Source organism: Staurois parvus, unplaced genomic scaffold (genome assembly GCF_062004578.1).
Source record: "Staurois parvus isolate SC_StPar_1 unplaced genomic scaffold, SC_StPar_1.0 ptg000436l, whole genome shotgun sequence".
Classification (NCBI taxonomy): Eukaryota; Metazoa; Chordata; class Amphibia; order Anura; family Ranidae; genus Staurois; species Staurois parvus.
The window spans coordinates 7443742-7460836 of NW_028318232.1; the positions used below are offsets into that span (position 1 = coordinate 7443742).

Genomic DNA, 17095 nt, shown 5'->3' on the forward strand with positions numbered 1-17095 from the left:
TCCCTTTGATGATCATTATGCCATGGAAATGAGTAACCTGGTACTGATGGCGCTATTAGATTGCTCACGGGGCTGTTTTGCCTTGGATTATCTCCACGTACAGGTTGCTGGGCAACACACCTTTCCCTGGTGATCATTGTTATGCCGTTTACTCCGTGCTGACAGCGCTCGCGCATGCGCTGTTCGGCGGGCTACATGAAAATGGCGCCCGATACGGAGACATTTGTCGATGGGAAAATGGCGCGCGATTACAGCGCATGTGCCACTTTCCCTATTTAGGTCCTACACTGACGTCCACTGCTGTAAGCTAACCCCCTATGACTACGTGCCTTCGCACGAAACGCGTCAGGAGGCGGCTACAAGCGGTGTGACGTCACGCCGACCGGCGCCACGAGGGCCCCGGCGGCCATTTACTACCTATCTATTGTATGGTCAGTATCTTTCATGCCTCTGCCTGTATATTGTGTGTCTTTGGGAATAAATACCCCTTGCCTATAAGGTATCACACTATTTGGCCTCCTTTGTTCTTTGGGCTCCGGTGGGAGTCCTTTACATCTGCAGAGCGGCCCTTTCTTCTATGTGTGGCAAACACTACCAAGTGGCGAGGGGCTTTTGTGACCAGATCTGACCAGATCCATATGAGGACCCTGGAATTGTCAGCTTTGAATGCGCATTTGTATTGCGTATCTGGTGAGTGCGCAATTTTTACCTTTATCACCTCATCCACGAATCCAGGGATTGGAGCTCTTTGAGGACCCTCTTGGATTTTGAGCACGCTATGGACTATACTCATCATTTAGTCACCGTTTTGCACTTTAACAGCACTTTTATTGGTTTATATTAGTGTATATTTATCAAGTATATAAGTGTATATTCATTCAGCTAGCGCTGCACCTCTCCCTTGTATGCATTAGTGATACATGAAAGATATTGGAGATCCGCATCCCAGGTGGAAGGGCAAGGGCATAGGCCACCGGATTCACCTTGCGGAGAATGCGAAAAGGACCGACAAAACGGGGAGCTAGTTTGGGTGTGGGCACCCGAAGATTGAGGTTACGAGTAGACAACCACACCCGATCGCCGACCTGGTATGAAGGAGCAGGCAACCGTCTGCGATCAGCCTGGAACTTCTGACGCTGAGCCGAGTCCCTCAAAGCCCTCTGGATCTGCCCCCATGAAGAACGCAGGGCAGCAAGATGGTTCTCCACAGCCGGAATGTCCTGTGGTGAGAACCTCTCCGGTAATACCGCGGGTTGGTACCCATAGTTGGCCATGAAGGGAGACATCACGGAGGAGTAGTTGACCGCTGAGTTCCTGGCAAACTCTGCCCAAGGCAGGAGATCGGCCCAATCGTCCTGATGGTCCGAGATATAACACCGAAGGAATTGTTCTAAGGCCTGATTGGAACGCTCCGCAGCCCCATTGGACTGCGGGTGGTAGGCTGAAGAAAAGGAGAGACTAATACCCAACTGGGAGCAGAAGGCGCGCCAGAATCTGGACACAAACTGACTCCCGCGGTTCGAGACAATCACCTTGGGCAACCCATGCAGGCGAAAAATCTCCCTGGAAAAGACCGTGGCCAGTTCTTGCGCTGTTGGTAATTTCCTGAGTGGAATACAATGGCACATTTTGGAAAAACGATCGACGACCATGAGAATGACCGTATGACCCCGAGACACAGGGAGGTCTACAATAAAGTCCATGCTCAGGTGTGACCAAGGACGCTCCCCATTAGGAATGGGTTGCAGAAGACCCATTGGAAGATGCTGTGGAGATTTATTCTGGGCACAGATCGCTACATAAGAGGCGATGTCGGCACGGAGAGTTGGCCACCAGAACAACCGAGAGACGACCCAAGACAACTGGTTCCTCCCCGGATGCCCGGAAGTTTTGGAGTTATGGTAAGTACGCAGCAGACGGGTGCGCAACCCCTCGGGTACAAAACATCTACCCTCCGGTCTCTCGGGAGGAGTGTCAGTTTGAGCCGCCAAAATCTGCTCCCCAAGGGGAGAAGTCAGACTGGTGCGAATGGCAGCCAGGATCTGATCTGGAGGTATGACCGAGGTTGGCTCAGAGTCCTCCCTGGACAACTCAGAGTATTGCCGCGATAATGCATCAGCCCTGACATTCTTGGAACCAGGCAAATAGGAGACCACATAGTTGAACCGCGACAAGAACAAGGCCCATCTGGCCTGACGGGGTGTCAATCTTTTGGCCTCCGAAAGATAAGTCAGGTTCTTATGATCGGTAAGAATGAGGACCAGAACCGAACCGCGGAGCCCTCGAGCAGGTGCCTCCATTCCTTGAGAGCCAGAATGATTGCCAACAACTCCCTATCTCCAATCTGGTACTTGCACTCTGCAGAGGAAAGCTTCCTGGAGTAGAACCCACAGGGAAGTAGGGGTCCATCGGGCGACCGACGTTGAGACAGGAGAGCGCCTACTCCCGTCTCGGATGCATCGACCTCAAGGACGAAGGGCAATCCAGGATTGGGATGAGACAGTATCGGAGCCGAAGCGAAGGCGGATTTCAGAGCCTCGAAAGCTACGATGGCCTCGGATGACCACTCGTGAGGATCACTGCCCTTCTTGGTTAGGTCTGAGAGAGGCTTTGCCAGCGTGGAGAAGTTCCTGATGAACTTGCGATAGTAGTTGGCAAAACCCAAAAAGCGCTGAATGGGCCGAAGACCATTGGGACGAGGCCACTGCAGAACCGCCGAAACCTTCTGAGGGTCCATGGAGAATCCCTCCGCAGATATGATGTAGCCTAAAAAGGCAACTTGGGATCGATGGAATTCACACTTCTCAAGTTCACAAAAAAGTTCGTTCTCACGTAATCGTTGCAGCACCTGCTTAACATCCTGGATATGGGACTCCATGGAGGCAGAGTAAACCAGGATGTCATCCAAGTAAACTACCACGCACTGCTGCAACAAGTCACGAAGGACAACATTTATGAATTCCTGAAAAACTGCGGGCGCGTTACACAACCCGAAGGGCATCACCAGGTATTCGTAGTGGCCGGTTCTGGTGTTAAACGCGGTCTTCCACTCATCCCCGTTTGATCCGTACGAGGTTGTATGCCGCCCTAAGGTCAAGTTTGGTAAAGACTGTTGCCCCCTTAAGGCGGTCGAACAACTCAGTAATCAAGGGAATCGGGTATGCATTCTTAGTGGTGATTCGATCGAGACCCCTATAATCAATGCAGGGCCTCAATTCACCACCCTTCTTCTTTACAAAGAAAAAGCCCGCTCCAGCTGGGGGAAGTAGACTTACGAATGTGCCCCCGGGAAAGCGCATCCGCAACGTACTCCTCCATGGCCTTATTCTCCGCAACCGAGAGAGGATACACCCTGCCACGTGGAGGAGTGGCACCGGGTTGCAAGGATATGGCGCAGTCGTAAGGACGATGAGCAGGTAAGGCACCAGCGCGTACCTTATCAAACACGTCCTGGTACTCCCCATAATCAGTAGGCAACGCAGAGTCCGAGGAGGCACACAACACCTTAACCGGCCCACGGATGCACCCGGCCCCACACTGTGGAGACCACGAGAGAATCTCGGCAGTTTGCCAATTGAAGGTTGGATTGTGCATCTGGAGCCAGGGATACCCCAAAACCACCGAATAGTGCGGAGAAGAAATCACCTGGAAACAGGCCAACTCCCTGTGAACAGCCCCAATAGCTACTTCCACTGGCATAGTCTCGTGGGTAACTTGCGGTGGTTGCAGGGGCCTGCCATCTATCGCCTCGAGAACCAATGGGGAAACTCGAGCCTGCAGGGGAATGGAGTGCTGGGCAGCAAACGAGCTGTCCATAAACAACCCGCCGGCCCCAGAATCTACCAACGCCTGGGCCGTCGCCGAGCCCTCCGCCCAAGAGAGGACAACGGTGATCAGTGGCTTATCTCTGCGAAACGCCGGGGACGAGGAGACTCCACCCAAGATCTGTCCCCGACAGGATCTCAGGTGCGAGCGTTTCCCGGACGGACCGGACAGGACCGCCGAAAGTGCCCACCAAGACCACAGTACAGGCAGCGACCCTCCTGACGCCGAGCGGCCCGCTCTCCCTCGGAAAGGCGAGCAAACCCCAGCTGCATGGGCTCACCACCAGACAATCTATCCCCAGGAGGCGTGGGAGGAGAGGGAGGAATGGGTGGGACCGAAAACGCAGGTGCCAGTCGATTGGAAGGCCTCCGCAGGCGTTCCTTGAGTGAAGGCCTCTCCCTGAGCCTGGTGTCAATCAGGATCAGGAAGGAAATTAGTGCTTCCAGCTCCACAGGCAATTCCTTGGCTGCGATCTCGTCCTTCAATGCATCAGAAAGACCCTGAGAAAACGCAGCCACCAGAGCCTCATTGTTCCAACTCACCTCTGCTGCCAGGGTACGAAACTCTATGGCGTACTCGGCAACGGTCCGTGAACCCTGATGCATAGACATGAGCAGCTTGGCAGCCGAGGCGGAGCGAGCCGGTACGTCGAATACCCTACGGAAGGCATCGACAAAACCGGAAAACTCGTGAATCACTGGGTCATTCCTCTCCCATAAGGGATTTGCCCAGGCCAAGGCCTTGTCTGAGAGTAGCGATATTAGGAAACCCACCTTTGACCTCTCAGTCGGAAAAGCGTGGGGTATTAATTCGAAGTAAATCCCCACCTGGTTGAGGAAACCACGACACTGACTCGGCTCACCCCCAAAGCGCTGTGGAAGAGGGGCTGAACCAGTCATACCTCTGGGCGCCGCGGGTACCGCAGCAGCCGCGGCGGTAGGCGCAACCAGCGGAACAGCAGCGGGAGCGACCACCGGAGTGACAACCGGCCTAATAACACCAGGAGTAAGGTGCGCGGTGCGTGCCAACAGAGTTTGCAATGCCTGAGCGAACTGATCCAACAGGAGATCCTGTTGATCCAGTCTGGCGACCAACAATGGAAGTGAAGGCGTACCTGCACCGTCAGGATTCATGGCACTTGTGTAATGTCAGGGCAGGGCTGTGGAACGGACAGGTAGGCCTAGTGGCAGGGTAACGCACTGGCTGACGACAACCACCACCAACAGACTGAAGTCCCTCAGGGCGCGGAGTCTAAGTCCCAGGCTGCCCTTCACCAGGGCCCCTGATGGTGGGGATGGACTTGACGCAGCCAGGAACCAGGTCGCGGCCCCCGAGACACCCCGGCTGCGGTAATGGCCGCCGCCAATGGCGTGTAGCTGGTGAGAATGACAATAGCGTAGTCAGGCAAGCCGGGTCAACAACAACGGGACAAAACAGTACAGAACAGTAGACAGAGAATCACAGGTCACGGGCCGGGTTCAGCAACGGAAGGTCAGATCGAAGGAAAACACAGAGAATGGTCTAGTCACAAGCCGAGTCAAATACCAGAAGAGTCACGAGCATATACACAGAGCTGTAGCAAGACAAAGACACAAGTGCAAAGAGCATGTGCGGATCACAGGCTTATACAGTGGGGATCGAAAGTTTGGGCACCCCAGCTAAAAATTTGTATTAATGTGCATAAAGAAGCCAAGGAAAGATGGAAAAATCTCCAAAAGGCATCAAATTACAGATTAGACATTCTTATAATACGTCAACAAAAGTTAGATTTTATTTCCATCATTTACACTTTAAAAATAACAGAAAACAAAAAAATGGCGTCTGCAAAAGTTTGGGCACCATGCAGAATTTATAGCATGCACTGCCCCCTTTGCCAAGCTGAGACCTGCCAGTGTCATGGATTGTTCTCAATCATCGTCTGGGAAGACCAGGTGATGTCAATCTCAAAGGTTTTAAATGCCCAGACTCATCTGACCTTGCCCCAACAATCAGCACCATGGGTTCTTCTAAGCAGTTGTCTAGAAAACTGAAACTGAAAATAGTTGATGCTTACAAAGCTGGAGAAGGCTATAAGAAGATAGCAAAGCGTTTTCAGATGTCAATATCCTCTGTTCGGAATGTAATTAAGAAATGGCAGTCATCAGGAACAGTGGAAGTTAAAGCAATATCTGGAAGACCAAGAAAAATATCAGACAGAACAGCTCGCAGGATTGTGAGAAAAACAATTCAAAACCCACGTTTGACTGCACGATCCCTCCAAAAAGATCTGGCAGACACTGGAGTTGTGGTACACTATTCCACTATAAAGAGATACTTGTACAAATATGGTCTTCATGGAAGAGTCATCAGAAGAAAACCTCTTCTACGTCCTCACCACAAAAATCATCGTTTGAACTTTGCAAATGAACATATAGACAAGCCTGATGCATTTTGGAAACAAGTTCTGTGGACCGATGAGGTTAAAATTGAACTTTTTGGCCGGAATGAGCAAAGGTACGTTTGGAGAAGAAGGGGCACAGAATTTAATGAAAAGAACCTCTGTCCAACTGTTAAGCATGGGGTTGGATCAATCATACTTTGCGGTTGTGTTGCAGCCAGTGGCACAGGGAACATCTCACGAGTAGAAGGAAAAATGGATTCAATAAAATTTCAGCAAATTTTGGATGGTAACTTGATGCCATCTGTGAAAAAGCTGAAGTTAAAGAGTGGATGGCTTCTACAAATGGATAATGATCCTAAACACACCTCGAAATCCACGGGGGATTACATCAAGAGGCGTAAACTGAAGGTTTTGCCATGGCCTTCACAATCTCCTGACCTCAACATAACTGAAAATCTATGGATAGACCTTAAAAGAGCAGTGCGTGACAGACAGCCCAGAAATCTCAAAGAACTGGAAGACTTTTGTAAGGAAGAATGGGCAAAGATACCTCAAACAAGAATTGAAAGACTCTTGGCTGGCTACAAAAAGCAATTACAAGCTGTGATACTTGCCAAAGGGGGCAGTACAAGATATTAACTCTGCAGGGTGCCCAAACTTTTGCAGACGCCATTTTTTTGTTTTCTGTTATTTTGAAAGTGTAAATGATGGAAATAAAATCTAACTTTTCTTGACATATTATAAGAATGTCTAATCTGTAATTTGATGCCATTTGCTGATTTTTCCATCTTTCCTTGGCTTCTTTATTCACATTAATGCAAATTTTTAGCTGGGGTGCCCAAACTTTCGATCCCCACTGTATGTACTCAGCCACACCCCTCTGGGGGATGGACCTCAGAGACCTGAAGGCATAAAAGCTTCCCACCATGCTCAGCATAAATCCAAGATGGATGCCAGCACATGGAGTAACATAACCTCTGGGAAAAGGTAGGACCTTGACATCATGTAAGCACACCTGCTTGGGGTGGTGGAGTCACTGGCAGCCTAGCAGCCCTTCTCCTAGGGTGACCAGCACACTGCGACATTTGCACAGTGTGCTCTTGGCTGACTGGAATTGCTCACTTAGCACAGATTCTTTTTTCTGATGTCAGCAGGCCATCTCACATATAAGGGAAAGTTAGGAGTGTGAAGGAGAGAGGGGGTTGGGGGACTCTAGGGAAAGAACCTACACTTAGCCCCCATAATATTGTTTCTGCTGGAGATCAATGTGCTCCTAGAGGCTGATTTCCTTCCCTTATTGGGTACTTCTGCTACCTTCACGGCACCATCCTCCATTTCTTATGTAACCAAGGAGAATTTGTTGTCTGGTTCAGTGGGGATACAACACTGTTACAGCAGCTCTCAAGTATTGTGGACATTCCCCTTCTACTCTTCCCTCATTAACCTCCCTAGCGGTCTGATTATGTCCATATTTCTGTGCTCAAAGTGGTAAATTTTTTTGCATGGAAATATATATATTTTTTTATTATAGGCCTGTAATTTTTAGGAATAACTCACTGAAATCTGTCCTAACAAGAGTCTAGTAAACATCCTGGGTATGATAAAATTTGAAACACGAAATCAAATTATAATTTAATAATCATAAAAAATAATAATAATAATAAATTTAATTCAATAATATAATCAAACCAAAAACACTGAAATTTGAAATATAGCACCAAGTTCACACATCACTGAGCAAAGTCGCAAAATCGTTTTCAGTGTCTGATGACGAATTTCCCCACCAATCATTATCACTCAATTCTGCAAGTGGTTCTAATTTACTATCGCTGTTCTCTAGCTGATCTAAAACTGATTTTGACCTAAAGGGACACTTTTTGGACGCCATGGATGTTTCTCAGTTTCCAGGCAATAAGAACAGTAAATATGTAGGCAGGGCACAGGACAAAGCACTAGGGACAAAATGTATGTGAAATGGTTTGATACAGTAATGTTTTACTATGTGATTTTAGTGTATTTAGTGAATGTCACTTTTTGTCATTTTCAAATTTCCCGCCGTTCCGTCCCCCCGTATGCTTGCAGAGGACGGAACCCAAATGACAGATGCCGGCATCTGCCGGATTACATTGTCGGGGACACTGCAGGGGGAACATCGTGGGAGCGCAGGACAAGGTAAGTGAACAGATGCCGGAGCAGTGCCGCATGATAAGCCCGAGTGTAGCTTGGGGTTACCGCTTTTGGTACTGAAACTTTACCCTGAGCTACACTCGGGAATACCATCAGGGAGGTTAATGGAGGAGGAATTTAAGAAGGATGACACAGAAACAGATGACTGTGTACCTGAAGAGCGAGAGGCAGAAGATTCCTCTTTCGGAGACTCTGCACCAGAAGAACCCCAGGGTTGTTTTTCAGACTCAGAAGGTCTTTATGTATTTTCTCCTTGAAGTGGTTCCAAAGTCCTCTTCTCACAGGCAGCCGTCACAAGATCCAGAATCATTTGCAGAATGTTCTGGTGCCATAGGACAGAAGAATGCAGTCATTGGATCCTCCAATGTCCTTATACCCCGGCCCTCTATGGTCTCTCAACTGGTGGATGTCTTCACAACTGCTGGAGACAAGAAGGTCCTTTCTCCACCTATCCTGGAAAGTGCTGACAGCAGATGCCATCTTGGTAGGTTCGTGAAAGGGAGGGGGGTAAACTTTCTATGTAGGGCTCTTGGTCTCCACAGGAGAGTTTTTTGTCCATCAATATTCTGAAACACAGACTATTGGCCTGGCTCTCCTACATTGGTCAATGCATTTGCAAAGTCTCCTGGCAAGGGTTTAATCAGGCAATGAAACAGCCATGGCATACATAAATCATCAAGGAGGCACCAGAAGTTGGCCAGCCCAGGAGGAAGTGGAGCTCTTTTCTTGGGCAAAGCTTCATGTTCTTGATACAGCTTCTACTGTGTCTACTCTGCAGAATTCAGGTGGAAAGAATATTGGTGATTCTAATCACTCTGGCTTGGCCCAGGAGAACATGGTATTCTGACAGCATGAACATGTTGGTGAACAGTCTGTGAGTCCTTCCAGACTATCCCAACCTCCTGTTGCAAAGTATAATCTTCTATCCTTCTTTACTGTTGTTGGCTTTAATGGCTTGGCTAATGAAGCAAGGGTCCTAAGAGACAGGGGAGCCTCCGATCCAGTCAGTCATTCTCACACTTTTTGAGAGCTAGGAAGACAACTTCCAGGAAGATTTACCATAGGACCTGAAAATCATACATTAGTTGGTGTTAGGTTTGTATCCTTGGAAGTATATTGTGGGCTGTACCTTGGCTTTCCTCTAAATGGGAGTTGATATACATCTGGTCTTGGAGTTTGATGAAGGGTCAAATTTCAGCACTAGCAGTCCTTTTGTTGCTCATTCCTTGGTACTTGCCTTTGTACAGGGTGTCACACATGTTGCTCCTCTGATCAGACCACCTTGATCCTTGTGGCTTTTCAAGTTGATGCTTACTGTGTGTGTGTGTGTGTATATATATATATATATATATATATATATATATATATATATAAAATGATTGCACACCTTTTTGCAGGTAGACAAAAAATGTGCATTTTTCTATATTAGGATCCTTTAAAGCACTGCACCCACGATCAGCAGATAACAGGTGCAATGCATGGTTCCTGCAGACAATCTGTATAAGCAGTTTGCTTATATAGACAGGCAGCTACACAATGACAGGGACCAGCAATGAACTACCTAGAGCGCTCACCAGTGCTTTGGTAGTTTATTAAAGGCTACAAGACGTCAGGCGTAAATGCTGACAGTATCTGTAGTTTTTCCATTCACAGAACTCTGTGAATGAATGATGCGGCTGGGTGAGCATTTTTACACGAAAATGTGACAGTGAGTTCAGGGAAAAGATCCCCGGCTCGCGGTCACTAGAAGAGTAGGAGAGCAGCTGCAAGAGTGGGAACATGTTACATGCTCCACCCTTCTCTCCAATCAGCTCTCAGAGCTTTCCAAGCGTTATAAATTCTGTACTTTGAACAGATGTAGAGACTGCAGATAAACAGGTACATATTATATAGAAGAATTTGCTTAATCTGTGTGCATCACCTGAGGATAGTCACTTCACTGGGTATATGTAAGGGTTACAACTACTTTAATTCTTCTGATGCGGAAGTGTGTTTGTGGTCGTCATTACTTCAGCTCATAGGGTTTCAGAAATGGCAGCCCTTTTCCTATAAGGAGGCGTTTTTGGTTTATGACCATGACAAGGTGGTTCTTTATCCTCAGTCATCATCCTCTATCTCCCATCTCAACCAGGACATTTCCTTACCTTCCTTTTGCCCTAGGCCTCAATCTATGGAAAACAAAAGCTCTATAGAGCTTGGATGTGGTTCGTGCTACCAAGATCGACTGCTGCGATTCAGCAATTGGATTCTGTCTTTGTACTTTCACAGGGAGCAAGGAAAGGTCATGTAGCTACCAGTTTAGAATTTCCTATTGGATTTGGCAGCTTATTTCTCAAGCTTCTTGTTTGAAAGGAAAAGTCCCACCTTTTTATGGTGACAGCCCATTCTGCCAGGAGTGTAGATGCCTCCTGGGTGACCAGTCATCAAGCTTCGGTAGCTCAGGTCTTCTGTACCTTTTACATCGTTTTACCACGTGGATGTTAGGGCCACAAAGGATGCTTTCTTTGGTTACAGTGCTTTGCAGGCTGCTGCATAAGGTTCTTTACTGTTATATCTTTGGTTGTTTAGGCCTGGTGGCTTGTTGCTTTCCCCTCATGTTAAATGCTTTGGAACATCCATGTTCATAAGGCAGCTGCTCTGTGTCCTGTGATGTACGATAAAGATTATCGGATTTTTGGCTTACCTGTAAAATCAATTTCTTTGAATAATGGATTTTACAAGGAAGTCAAAAATCTATTTTTTCATGCTTAATGGAGTAACAACATATCTATAAAAAGGTAGTAAATACATATATACATGACTAAGTAACTGCCAATGGAGTGAGAAAGTTCTGAATCATACAGTATATGAAGCAGAACAGGGCATGTTGTATTCAGTGCTCACAGAACTATGAGCGCCTACACAAGGTTCAGTACGTCATTAACGTCAGTAACGTACAAGGCAAAATAAATAAGCACAAGTGAAACCAATTTAGGAGGCAACCCTTTAACTACCTGCCGACCGCAGATAGCCGAATGACGGCTTCACTGCGGCTGGCCAGTTCTGGGAGGGCGTCATATGACGTCCTCCCAGAACACGCTCTCCTACGGACACAGCTAATCACATGATATGGTAAAAGGCCAATCACAGCGGCCTTTAACCACGTGATCAGCCGTGTATACTGATCACTGGGAAATGCAATTGCCGGTTATCGGCTGCACTTTCCTCACTCTGTCACAAAGTGAGGAAAGTACTGCCGAGAACCGGCAGTTGTCAGAGGAGGGATCGGCACCGATCATCAGGGCACTGATGATCAGTGCCCTGATGATTGGTGCCCTGCATTGCCAACCACCAGCGCCACCCACCTGTGCCCAGCACCGCCAACCACCTGTGCCCAGCAGTGCCGCCAGTCAGTGCCACCCATCAGTGTCAGCTCATCAGTGCCGCCCATCTGTGCCCATCAGTGCAGCCTCATCAACGCACATTAGTGAAGGAAAAAATTACCTGTTTGCAAAATTTTATAATAGAAACAAAAGAAAAACGTTTTCAAATTTTTTTGCTTTTTTTTGTTTATAGTGCAAAAATTAAAACACCTAGCGGCGAGTAAATACCACCAAAAGAAAGCTCTATTTGTGTGAAAAAATGTATAAAAATTTCATATGGGTACAGTGTTGCATGACCGTGCAATTGTCATTCAATGTGCGATAGCGCTGAAAGCTGAAAATTGGCCTGGGCAGGAAGGGGGTATAAGTGCCCAGTAGGCAAGTGGTTAATTGGAGGAAAACAAGTTAACATGTCAATAAATCTGTAAAGAAAAAGTAACTACACTATACGATGGTATATACAAAAGTGCCATAAGTCAGCAGAAAGTAAGAACATGATACTAAACATGTAAGCAAAACTGTGGGGCAAATTATAAAAAAAACTAAACAAAACAGTGCCCTTTACTTACCTCATGCTCGAACTGTACCCAGAGTGATTCCGATGCCTGTTTGTCTGGTTTTAAAGTGATGTACACATACAAAGCAAGCAGGATACAATTTTCTGCCATAAAAAGAAAACATAACACATTACTATTCTGTATCATATACAGTAGAAGGTTCCACATCTAACCCTTTCCTGACAAGATGCCCTGGCCAAATTTAGCAAGCGCTGGTTAACTTGACAATAACACTATGAATAATTTGCCTACCAGTCTACAATTTTTTCATTAATGATTTTTTTTAAAATTATAACCACTTTAGCTGTAACTTTACAGTAATAAACATGAACACCGTCACCTTCAGGCTGCAGTGGCACCTGCAGGCTAAACGCTTATTTCATCAATGAAGCATCCAACTTGTATGAAGTCATGTAGCTAATCAGATGATCAGGAACCACCTGATTGTCAATGGGGACAGGAGGGGTCAATGACAGCTGGGACACAAAGGTTGACTGATGGCTCTCAAAGCCAGTGGAGTAACTACAGCCATAGCTGCCCATGAAGCTTCTATGGAGCCTATGGGTGATGTGGAGAATCAATTAGGGAAACTGTTAAGACAAACTGAAGTCCACAGTCTAGAAGATGCACACGAGGAGTCATCAGAATCGCTAGCTGTCTTAGCAGTGTAGATTTATTAAGCATCTCATCTGCAGTTCTGCAAAATAAATCCAAAGTTTAACCACCTCAATACCAGACACTTTCACCCCCTTCCTGCCCAGGCCATTTTTTAAGTTTTCAGCACTTACACACTTTGAATGACAATTACTCACATGACGTCCTCCCAGGATTAGAGAACACCCATCAGGGCTTATTTTTATAATAGACTGGGTGGGAAATGGTTAAAGAAATTTGTATCAGTGTTATAGTGTAATTGCATGCAGGAGGACCAACATTTATTTAATCATATGAAACATCTTGATGGCTATTTTTAACATTATTGCTACAATGCTTGCTTTTTTTTCTTTTAACGGAGTAACAGACCACCTCTTTTAGCACATGCTTTCTGAAATTTTAAATCTGATATGCTGAAATAGATTGTGGAGCTACTGAATGAGTAGTTTGTAGGAAAATCAAGGTTAAAATTCCCTGTACTCCTGCTCTTTTCTGAAAACGTGCATCTTCAACAGTGTTTCACGGTTATGCATTAACTCTGTCTCTCCTTAAAATAGAACTTTACTTTCCCAATCAACAATAACCATTTTTAATCTATATGTGGCTAACTATAGTAAATAGATAGGAAGGTATATTATATTTACTTTAAACTTATTTTATTTTTTTTTTACTTTTCCTTAGTTGCTTCCTGGTTTTGGGCCTAAGGCCATGAACATTTTTTCTTCCTTCATCTGAAGGAGGGGATTTCATAGCTAAGCAAGCAATTCTGCCTGCATGCTTGAGCTAGGGGCATGAATCTTCTGCCTATTCAAGATGTCCATGGCTTAGAAATGCTATGGGTGTGTTTTTCAAAGCAAATTTTGAACAAAATAAAATATGGAGACATGGATGGATGGATGGATGAGAGCGTTTTGAATATTAAAAAATGAATTAAATGGCATTTTCAGTTTGTGGTGCTCAGATATAGTTAAGTCTTGCTTTAATTTAGGCATATTTTATGTTCAGATCAGTGACTGAATTGTGACAATTGACAATACTAGGTGTCACAGAGAGGGGTTGCATGGGGGCCCCACAATCTGTAGTATCCCCCTGCTCAAAGTGCTAATATTTGTAAAATGTATTTGTAGCAAAGGGACAGGTTGCTAGTAGGAAGGGGTTAACATAAGAACTAAAGCCCCTTGATGGTCCCCAATGTTTGATTAAATATTTTAATATAAATCCTTACATGCGGTTCATATCTCTACAAAAACAAAACTTTTCAAAATGTCTATATCAGACACCCTAAATCTCAGCATTAACCAAGAGTTAAGCAGTCTCGTCTGGGCATTAAACAGGGGAAGTACCTGAAAAAGCAGCTGTTTATAGGGATCGAACTGTAATTCTATGCAAGAATGTGAGGGTTTAAGGTAAAAATGATTTTACTTATATAGGCTTGCTTCTGACAGTTGTAACTTTAGCACCTTAAACAAACTTTATTTTAATCACATATTTTACACTTATTCAGCACTTACTTTATACTGTTTGGCAAATCCAGAATATAGGAGACAATGTGGCAGTAGGTGTGTGAAATCAGGCCAGGCAGTTTATATAAAAGAACTGTCAGGTGACCACCAAACCATCACGGCAGCAAGATCATATTGCAATGGGGATATAGAAAAAGATGAGCATGATCTGATCATAAACCACTAGAATTGTAAAGTGGGTTGAGCATGGCTGAGAAGAAAGATGTGTATGTGTGTGAGGAGTGTGGTAGAGTGAGAAGTGATCTTGGACAATGTGGAAAGGAGGCAGAGAACAACCTGATTACCGAGGAGTGGTGGGGACAGAAGAGTGGCAGCTGAGTTCCATTTAGACATTTATGGACTGAAAAGTAAAGGTATAGATGACCGAACTGTGGACTGGGTGGACGTTACATGGAAAAACTGTAATTTTTCTCTTCTAGGGCAGTACTTCCATTTTTCCTGATGTGTGAAGTTGTGGTGCAGCTGTTTGCAACAACTACAATAACCCTGACAAAAATTGGGTATTAAAGGGTTGGTGCTTAATGGTAATCGTTACAATTCAGGCAATCCTGGCCATCTGTCGGACACTGCCGCTGTATGACTTCATAAATTACTCCATTGATGGCATCTCTGGAAATCAGATGGTCCCACCCTGAAGAAGCTCACGTGACTTGGTGAGCGAAATGCGCTGATGTCACAACGTAATCACGCCCACACGGTTTTCCATCATGCCACTTCACATGGAGCATGGACCATCTGATTTCCAGAGATGCCACCAATGGAGTCATTTATAAAGTCCTACAGCGGCAGTATCATACAGATGGGCAGGATTTCCTGAATAATGATCATATCTAGAGTGTTGAGCAGCATCACACCAAAACCAGGTGTTGTCTACATCGGGAGTTTGTCCCATGACTGTGATTGCTCTGGGGAGCCTTATACTTGGTGAATCTCACCTGTGTGTGTGAAATGAACATATGTAGATTGCCATTATACTCTGATCAGTTGGCCCTCTGTGCACGGCTGATTCAATAAGTCTGAAATCTCAGCATGTCTATTTGACCATGGACACTCGTTTTGATTGATGATGTCATCGATTTTGAACTGTGTATTCTATATACCTCAGAGGTTGCTTATATCCAAGTCACTGGTCTGGTATTACCCAATGGGATCTTCATCTCCATAAGAACTTTTAGATTAGATACACAGTAACACAAGTGGACTAATCCCCAATGTGGATTATCTTCCCAATCATCACAACTACAGTCAGGTCCATAAATATTGGGACATCGACACAATTCTAACATTTTTGGCTCTATACACCACCACACACAATGGATTTGAAATGAAACGAACAAGATGTGCTTTAACTGCAGACTGTCAGCTTTAATTTGAGGGTATTTACATCCAAATCAGGTGAACGGTGTAGGAATTGCAACAGTTTGCACATGTGCCTCCCACTTGTTAAGGGACCAAAAGTAATGGGACAATTGGCTTCTCAGCTGTTCCACGGCCAGGTGTGTGTTATTCCCTCATTATCTCAATTACAATGAGCAGATAAAAGGTCCAGATTTAATTTCAAGTGTGCTATTTGCATTTGGAATCTGTTGCTGTTAACTCTCAAGATGAGATCCAAAGAGCTGTCACTATCAGTGAAGCAAGCCATCATTAGGCTGAAAAAAACAAAACAAACCCATCAGAGAGATAGCAAAAACATTAGGCGTAGCCAAAACAACTGTTCGGAACATTCTTAAAAAGAAGGAACGCACCAGTGAGCTCAGCAACACCAAAAGACCCGGAAGACCACGGAAAACAACTGTAGTGGATGACCGAAGAATTCTTTCCCTGGTGAAGAAAACACCCTTCACAACAGTTGGCCAGATCAAGAACACTCTCCAGGAGGTAGGTGTATGTGTTCAAAGTCAACAATCAAGAGAAGACTTCACCAGAGTGAATACAGAGGGTTCACCACAAGATGTAAACCATTGGTGAGCCTCACAAACAGGAAGGCCAGATTAGAGTTTGCCAAATGACATCTAAAAAAGCATTCACAGTTCTGGAACAACATCCTATGGACAGATGAGACCAAGATCAACTTCTACCAGAGTGATGAGAAGAGAAGAGTATGGAGAAGGAAAGGAACTGCCCATGATCCTAAGCATACCACCTCATCAGTGAAGCATGGTAGTGGTAGTGTCATGGTGTGGGCATGTATGGCTGCCAATGGAACTGGTTTTCTTGTACTCTTGTGACTGCTGACAAAAGCAGCAGGATGAATTCTGAAGTGTTTCAGGCAATATTATCTGTTCATATTCAGCCAAATGCTTCAGAACTCATTGGACACCGCTTCACAGTGCAGATGGACAATGACCCAAAGCATACTGCAAAAGCAACCAAAGAGTTTTTTGAGGGAAAGAAGTGGAATGTTATGCAATGGCCAAGTCAATCTCCTGACCTGAATCCGATTGAGCATGCATTTCACTTGCTGAAGACAAAACTGAAGGGAAAATGCCCCAAGAACAAGCAGGAACTGAAGACAGTTGAAGTAGAGGCCTGGCAGAGCATCACCAGGGATGAAACCCAGAGTTTGGTGAGGTCTATGCATTCCAGACGGAAATATTTATGATT

General features: G+C 45.5%; 1 protein-coding gene across 2 annotated transcripts in view; it reads right to left on the bottom strand.

Moving 5' to 3' along the window:
* The window catches only part of ATRIP (ATR interacting protein), a 180405-nt gene that overhangs the window by 29994 nt on the left and 133316 nt on the right, over window positions 1-17095 (bottom strand). For both annotated transcript variants that reach the window (XM_089687725.1, XM_089687726.1), the window contains exon 11: window positions 12324-12415. In XM_089687725.1, the coding sequence (XP_089543851.1) occupies window positions 12324-12415 (92 nt within the window). The remainder of the gene's footprint in view (window positions 1-12323; window positions 12416-17095) is intronic.